At 43.0% G+C, this 8,159-nt stretch overlaps 1 protein-coding gene across 7 annotated transcripts in view; it reads right to left on the bottom strand.

Moving 5' to 3' along the window:
• Positions 1-5,875: 5,875 nt before the first annotated feature.
• Positions 5,876-8,159, bottom strand: part of LOC308594566 (cytosolic beta-glucosidase-like) — a 120,864-nt gene continuing 118,580 nt past the window's right edge. For 4 of the 7 annotated variants that reach the window (XM_081207791.1, XM_081207793.1, XM_081207794.1 and 1 more), the window contains exon 6: positions 5,876-6,308. In XM_081207791.1, the coding sequence (XP_081063917.1) occupies positions 6,103-6,308 (206 nt within the window). In that variant the 3' untranslated portion in view covers positions 5,876-6,102. The remainder of the gene's footprint in view (positions 6,309-8,159) is intronic. The other 3 variants (XR_014011496.1, XR_014011497.1, XR_014011498.1) reach the window with 3 other exon arrangements.

Here is an 8,159-nt window from a genome sequence, read left to right as displayed (position 1 = left end):
GAGAATTAATACTGCTTTGCAGAGAAAATGTATAGCCCATTTGTACCATGGTAAAACATATAAATATGCCCACTAGGATAAATAATATTCTACCCAGTGTCCTAATTAAAGGACAGAAAACCTTTCAATCTTGGATGACAATTTAAGAGGATAAAGTGAATTATAAATATACACTCTAATGTCTCAGGCAGAAGGACTGCTAAAAAAATACAAATGAAATAAAACCGCAAACATAAATTAATTTTAAAGTTGTGCAATTTAAGGCTCTTTACAGTGCAATTAGTTACTAACAATTAGTATACAAAAGAACCCCAAATATATTTTATAATCCTACATATATGTTTGCATGTTTACTTTTTCTTCATTATCAGTTGGATGCAACTCAGCTGTTTAACGCTTCCCTCTAGAGTAGCCGATAGTGTTTTCATGGCCAAAAATTACCTGCAAACAAACATGAAAGGCACCCAGAAATCAAGTTGCTTTTGATATAGGAAGAGAAGAGTGCATAATTATTATATTATGGTCTATATCACGCATGTCCAAAGTCTGTTTCATGGGTCTAATCTAGCCCGCCGGTCAGTTTAATCCAGCAGTTTATTTCCTGGGGTAACAGCAACTTTGGGGTAAAATCATAAAGTAAGCTCAGCAACTTCAGTCCTAAAAAAAGGCCAAAAACTTTGGTTGGCCCCCATGGCCCCTCACTTCATCAAATCTGGCCCTCTTTGAAAAAAGTTTGGACACCACTGGTGTACACAGATAAGAAATATGGATTTTTCTCTAACAGATATATGCCGGGGTATACTCAGTTTATTGACCTAAATGCACCCCACAGTGGTGAGAGAGGAAGAGCAAGTGAGCCCAACATGGCATGCCAATTCTCGGGGGCCGAGGTGTCTTCAGCCGCCACAATATTTGTTGAAAGGGGGCCAGGCCCTCTTGACGTTTAGGGGGCAGAGGAAGTCGAGCATTGACTGAGCCAAGTGTGGCACAGCTTCAGTGTCTGGTTGCTCCAGAACACTTGGCCTCATCCAGATGACGCAATGACACACACATTGCTAGGACCCCTCAATCCTGGTGACAGCCCATGAGATGTTTGAAGGTGGCTATCGTATCTCCTCTTTATCTCTTCTTTTCCAGGCTAAACATTCCCAACTCCCTCAACCACTCCTCAGAATGCACTTGGGTTTCCAGACCTTTGGTCATCTTGGTTGCCCGTCCTCTGCACATGTTCCAGCTTGTCATTATCCTTCTTAAATTGTGGTGCCCAGAACTGGGCACAGAATAGAATGGTGCTATTACTTCCCATAGGGATGCGGTGGCACTGTGGGTTAAACCACAGGGCCTAGGACTTGCCAATCAGAAGGTCGGTGGTTCGAATCCCTGTGATGGGGTGAGCCCCTGTTACTCGGTCCCTGCTCCTGCCAACTTAGCAGTTTGAAAGCATGTCAAAGTGCAAGTAGATAAATAGGTACCGCTCCAGCGGGAAGGTAAATGGCGTTTCCGTGTGCTTCTCTGGTTCGCCAGAAGCGGCTTAGTCATGCTGGCCACATGACCTGGAAGCTGTACTCCAGCTCCCTCGGCCAATAAAGTGAGATGAGCGCCGCAACGCCAGAGTCGGCCACGACTGGACCTAATGGTCCTTTACCTTTACCTTTTATTACTTCCCATAATCTGGACATTACACTTCTGCTGATGCAGCCTAGAATAGCGTTCACATTTTTTGCTGCTGCATGAAGACATGCGTGAACACTGCTGGATGACGTCTCTGCAAACCCAGACCTACACCTGACGTGTCCAGGTGACACAAGGCCTTTTACAAAAGGCATGTCCACAGTTTCTGCCACAAACTCAAATTCCCCAGGTCAAATATCCCTAGTGCTGCAAGGTTGTCACAAGAGCACCTGGACAAAAATTGTCTATCAAAAACTTCACTCTTCTGGTTTATCACCACAACAGCTACTCACTTTGGGTTTTAGTAAAGTCTAATTTGTTAGCACCTAAATGATATTGAGCGTCAGAACAACTTGGCCACAATAAGGAAATTTTGCCCACGGTATGACTATTTTCCACCTTCCCATTTCGACTCTCTGGCACCCTATCTGCCTAACCTAGCTATTCTAAGATATAAACACGCTTTTACTCTTGCAAGATTGAATGTACTGCCCTCGGCTGTACTTGAGGGACAATTCCACCAGATTCCACATGTAAAACGCTTATGTCCCTGCAGTACTGAATCGGTGGCACATGCCCTTCTGGCTTGCACTCTTTATGAAGACTTGAGGAATGAGATTATCACCCCTCTTTTATTATCCATTCCGGGTCGCCCAGCCACTGCCCCAGTGTCCTTTCTCTTGGCAGATCAAGATGAGCAGGTGACAGCAAAGGTAGCAAGGTTTTTAGCTGGGGCAATCAGAATAAGATCCACTATTTGACTATTGATTCAAAACCCCAAAACGTATTTTATATAATTGACTTTTTATTTCTATTCTTTGTAGATCGTATTGTTGTTTTATTGCTATGGCTGACGCAAATAAAGATTCATTCATTCATTCCGCCACAAAATAACTGACCACCATGTGGCTGATGTGCCTACTGTGTTCTCCTCTAATATTGCTCTAAAGCCTTCTCCTGTCTCCAAAACCCCATCCTGGAGTCTCTTTCTTGGTGACTCCAAAGTGTTTCAGAATACTGGAAGATTCTGACAGAAAGTTTGCAACTGGCGTGTTTCGTGATGGGATAGTACGTAATCAATGAACATAAGATCCTTGCTCATTAAACAATACTCTCTTCTGTAAAATAAGAGTATTGTTCTTTGGAAAATAATGGAAATTATACACGAGCGTGCGCATAAACTCTCTTAGTAGAAACCAGGAGCTGCCACGTTCTCTCTTAATTCTTCCGCCAATACAACATGTCAAAGGGAGCGAAAGGAAATCTTAATCCCAGCAGAGCACCTTGATGTACCATTTGCACAGGTAAAGGAGATGTGGAGTTTACACAAAACAGAGGAACAAAGCCAAGCAATCTTATACACTTTAGACTTCTAGCCTTTTGTGAACAGCTGCAGAATGTAAGCAGCGAACATTTTTTTAAAAGCATTTTTTAAAAATAAAAAAAAATCTAAGCAATCAGCAGGGTGTATTTTTTCTTTTTCTTTTTTATCTCGGAAAGATTTAACACTTTTTAAGATTACTTTTCCTATTGTGAAAGCTCCCTTTGTATACAGAGCCTTTCAAACTCTTTTTTCTCCCATTGTTGGCACGAGAGATCTTTTGTTGCCGCAGGACTTTTTTCTTTGACTTTGCCTCTGTGAGCAGCTGGGAGGGGTGGGGTGAAGGAAGGTTCTTTCTCAGTGTACAAGGCTTTCCTCTGAGCTTTTGGCCCAGCCCTCAGCACCGTCCCAGCCCTATCCTAAGAAGCAAGTCTGTGGCCTTTTCTGCGCCAATCTCACCGCTCTGCTCACAGACCCAATGCCTTCTTTTTCCAGGCTAACCGCTGACATGAGGACATGGCCCTGCAGTTATTCTGCAATTGCTGTGAACCAAGTTCTGATCAAAATGACATTTGCTCGAGAGCAACTTAAATAGCTCCCAGGCAGTATATTCACGCTCTCCTTGTTGCTCCCTCGCAATGAGGCACTTAACAAAAGCATTAGCTCTGAACAGAACTCATTTGCTAGCAATTTGTACTAGCAAGGCCTCGGGAGGTACACCTCTGAGGCCCGGTTTGTTCCTTTTCTCTACCTTATTCCTTAGAGGCAAACATATGCTTCTCGCACCTTCCGATTCTTAACTATTTAATGTGGCATTGTCAGGGAGGTATGTATTCTGTCTTCCTGCGGGAGCGCAGGGAAAGCAGTGCAGAAGTCAGCTTCCTAAGAACCTCTGCTTGCTTGCTTGCTTGCCTTTTTTAACTCCAGCATGTTTCCAGCCCTTGCGTCTGGCAAAAAATATGCTTGGAACCGGTGCTGAAATCTCAGAAATCCGAATTTTTGCTAGCAGCAGTTGGGCTGAGGTTTCAATAAGTTCCACATGCCTCCTTGCCCCTAGGCATAGTCAATGAAATCACAGTAAGATGCAAAATGTGTGTGTGTTTTTTAATCTGCAAAACAGATTATGTAAATTCAAGAAATTCTGCAAAATTGCATTTTATAGCTCACAGAATTCATTTTTGGGGGAGGCAGGCATTAAAACTGGATCATTTGGGGCTAGGAACGAGTTAATCTGTCCATTTTGGGTTTTCTCAGTTTCTCACTTTTCCAGTTCAGTTCGGTTCTCCACAATTCCAGCGCAGTTTGCGATTTCTTTTTTTAAAAAATCCTTACAAAAACTCACCAGTATTTTAGTGAAAATTTCTCCTAATATACACATTTTTCTAAGTTATCTTCACTAATATATGCATTTTTGTGTACATAATTTGTTTAAACTGATTTACAAAACAGATTTTATATACGTATATGGTTTTAATTCTATCAATATTTAGTTGAATTTTAATCTGTAAACTGCCTTTAGTCTCATCAGGAAAAAAGGTGACATATGAATATATTATTATTATTATTATTATTATTATTATTATTATTATTATTATTAGGCTGGAGAACTGTACCGCAAAATTCAAAGTTGTGCGAATTTCAAAGGATGGTTGTTTCGGTTCATGTACTGTTTCAGAAAATATTAATTAAGTAGGTTTGCCTTTAAATTTAAACTAAATCCAATTCCCCCCCAACCCCTAGCTTGAGCAAAGATTTGTTTTTTAAAGAGTTCTCTTCATATAGCACCCGTTTAATTTACATGGACAAGTTGCTTGCTTTTGCCTATTGAATTTCTGCCCAGTGCAATAGGGCAGGAAGCTCTCTCCATTCAGGAAAATGCAGACCACTTAATAGGATGTTTCACTGGTAAAGCCTTAGTTAGCTTATCTTAGTACCAGAACCTATAACAGACAAATACATACAGTAATTCTGTAGTTCTGAAAAAGTGTGCTCTTCAGGAATCTGGCTGTGTATAAGTAGACAGATACTGAACAGTCCACCAAATGTGCTTCCTCTATGTCAGACAAGCAGATGGCCAAGAAAATGAATAAGCATCAAACTATCCCATTCATTGAGATAGGAGAGAGGAAAGAGTAGCTCTTTTGTGTGTGTTTCTAATGCAGCTACTTTGGCTGCGACTCCCAGACATGTGCCCACTTGATAGCAACCCAACATTTGGTGCTGTATAATATATGACATCACTCTCTGAATCCCTTAAGTCAAAAGTATTTTAAACATTACAGAAAATATTAATATATTGTATTGTGATGGCCTGGGAATCTGATTCAGAGGCTGAAACTGAGGAATCCCAGCCTGCACAGGAGTCCCTGCCTCCAGGGCCGGCTGAGCTGGGGCAGGGGCTTGAACCTGAAGGGCCCTCACCTGTGCCAGACCCTCAGGAGCAGACACCAGATGAATCCGCTCTGGCTCCAGAGGTGATGGAGGACCCGTTGCCTGCAGGTGCTCCTCTTCCAGCCCTGTCAGGGGAAGGTGAGGTTGCCTCTGGGTCCAGTAACCCTCCAGCCTCTCCGGAGCTGCAGAGGCTCAGGGCAGAGAGGTGGAGGGAACTAAGTTCCTGTAGGAGGAGTGCTCACCTCCAGGCCAGGAGAGGTGAGTCACCTGTGGGCCGGGACCGCCCTATGCCTCAGAGGAGATAAAGGCCAGTCAGCCCAGTCCCAGGTTGCGGGAGCAACGTCGTTGGTTACCTGTTCCTGCCGGCACCCTGTCCTGCTTTCTGCCAGAGTTCCTGACCACGCCCGACTCCCTGCCTTGGACCCCACTTCAGCCTCAAACCGGACACGGACCACGACGCACGGTAACACCACACCCCCCGGGACCAGCACATGTATTTATTTATTTTATTTGTATTTATTTTGTATTTAATTTAAATTCAAACTTTAAAATGTTATAGGTTCACTTCCCCTTTCTGCATAGTTATTGCTCTGATTTCTGCTTCTGCTTTTTGAGAAATAGTTATTGAAAATCAAAATTCAGCTTGGTTTATTTTTTGACAATTTCACGGCATGTGCCTCTCTTGTAAGTGGCCAACGTTTGGTATTAACAGACAGTCGTCAACCATGTGATTTCATCAGTCCATTGTTGGCAATAACTTTGGCGTATTCAATGGCCGATTTGTAAGGAGCTCGAGGGAGAGACGGATTTTCGAAGTCCACATGGAAGAGTCCAAAGCGAGATCTGTATCCGCAAGTCCACTCAAAGTTGTCCAAAAGGGACCACACAAAGTAGCCTTTCAGTTGGACGCCATCAACGTAGATTGCTGATATGGAAAAAAAGAGAAGAAACCATGTTTATAGATTTCATTCAAATCCACAGAACTCAAGGGGCCCTGCATACACCCACAAATCCCGGTATTGATCAGACATCTCTGAAGCTTAGGGCTGGATCTATACAGCTATAAAAAACCCCGCTATGAAATGCTATGAAAAGAAACGTTATAAAAGCTCACAATGGAAATTTGCATAACATATATGTAGGCCTGAACCATATGCTAGTTCCCAAAACTTTACGTATCCTGTCAACAGTATGAGTTATGCCCCCATACACTGCAGAACCTAGACAGCATCTTAAAAAACAGAGACATCACCTTGCCAACAAAGGTCCATATAGTTAAAGCTACGGTTTTCCCAGTAGTGATGTATGGAAGTGAGAGCTGGACCATAAAGAAGGCTGATGGCCGAAGAATTGATGCTTTTGAATTATGGTGCTGGAGGAGACTCTTGAGAGTCCCATGGACTGCAAGAAGATCAAACCTCTCCATTCTGAAGGAAATCAGCCCTGAGTGCTCACTGGAAGGACAGATCGTGAAGCTGAGGCTCCAATACTTTGGACACCTCATGAGAAGAGAAGACTGCCTGGAAAAGACCCTGGTGTTGGGAAAGATGGAGGACACAAGGAGAAGGGGACGACAGAGGACGAGATGGTTGGACAGTGTTCTCGAAGTTACCAGAATGAGTTTGGCCAAACTGCAGGAGGCAGTGGAAGAAAGGAGTACCTGACATGCTCTGGTCCATGGGGTCACGAAGGGTCGGACATGACTAAACAACAACACCACACTGCAGTTTTACGCACACAGCAACTATGCAAGTGTTATCTCGTAGAGCATTATCCTGTTTCTTCCTACCACTGGTTTGCAACTGTTTGTCCAAATTGACTGTGTATGGTGATTTTTTAAATAATAATAAATGACCTGATTTTCTATGTTATTGGAAATATAATTGTGCATCTTGATAATTCCACACTAATAATAATAATAATAATAATAATAATAATAATAATAATTTTTATTTATACCCCGCCCTCCCCAGCCAAGGCCGGGCTCAGGGTGGCTAACAAGCAATAATAAAAACAAGTTGAATGAATACAACTTAAAAAAACAAAATAAAATACAACATTAAAATATTGAAACATTAGATATTAAAATGTAGCCTCATCGCAGGAGGAGAAAGGAAAAGAAAAAAGAAAGAGGGGGAGGGAATCAAATTGGCTCCAAGCCAAAGGCCAGGTGGAACAACTCTGTCTTACAGGCCCTGCGGAAAGAAATCAGATCCTGCAGGGCCCTGGTCTCATGAGGCAGAGCGTTCCACCAGGCTGGGGCCACTGTTGAAAAGGCCCTGGCTCTGGTTGAAGCTAATCTTAACTTCCTTAGGGCCCGGGACCACTAGGGTGTTGCTATTTATAGACCTTGAGGCTCTCTGTGGGGCATACTGGGAGAGGCGATCCCATAGGTACGAGGGTCCTAGGCATCGTTTAAGAAAGCATCGTCACAACATGTTAAGATGGAGCAGGTCAATGTGTGGGAATCACTGTGTGTCCTGATACTCCTACAAAGGAAAGCCCCCTCCCCCCAAAATGTGATGGTTTTAAGCCTCCTCTGCTTTCGCAGCAAACTCAAAGGTGCAGAAATAAGCAGCAGAAATGTGTCTTTACTATTTGTCACCCATGCACACGCGAAATATTTAGGCAGAGAATTGCCTAGGTAGCTGTGAAGAACACAGCCCTCTGACATTATTAGACAATAAGCCATTGAGGACGCTACTGTATAATCTGTCTGCATACCATAGACAAAACAGAAGAGGAAACCTGGCCACGTGACTTGTCAGCTTGATTT

This window comes from Podarcis bocagei (genome assembly GCF_964188305.1).
Source record: "Podarcis bocagei genome assembly, chromosome: 9".
In the NCBI taxonomy this organism is placed as follows: domain Eukaryota; kingdom Metazoa; phylum Chordata; class Lepidosauria; order Squamata; family Lacertidae; genus Podarcis; species Podarcis bocagei.
The sequence above is the reverse complement of the archived record's forward strand: the minus strand, read 5'-3'. Positions and strand labels throughout refer to the sequence as shown.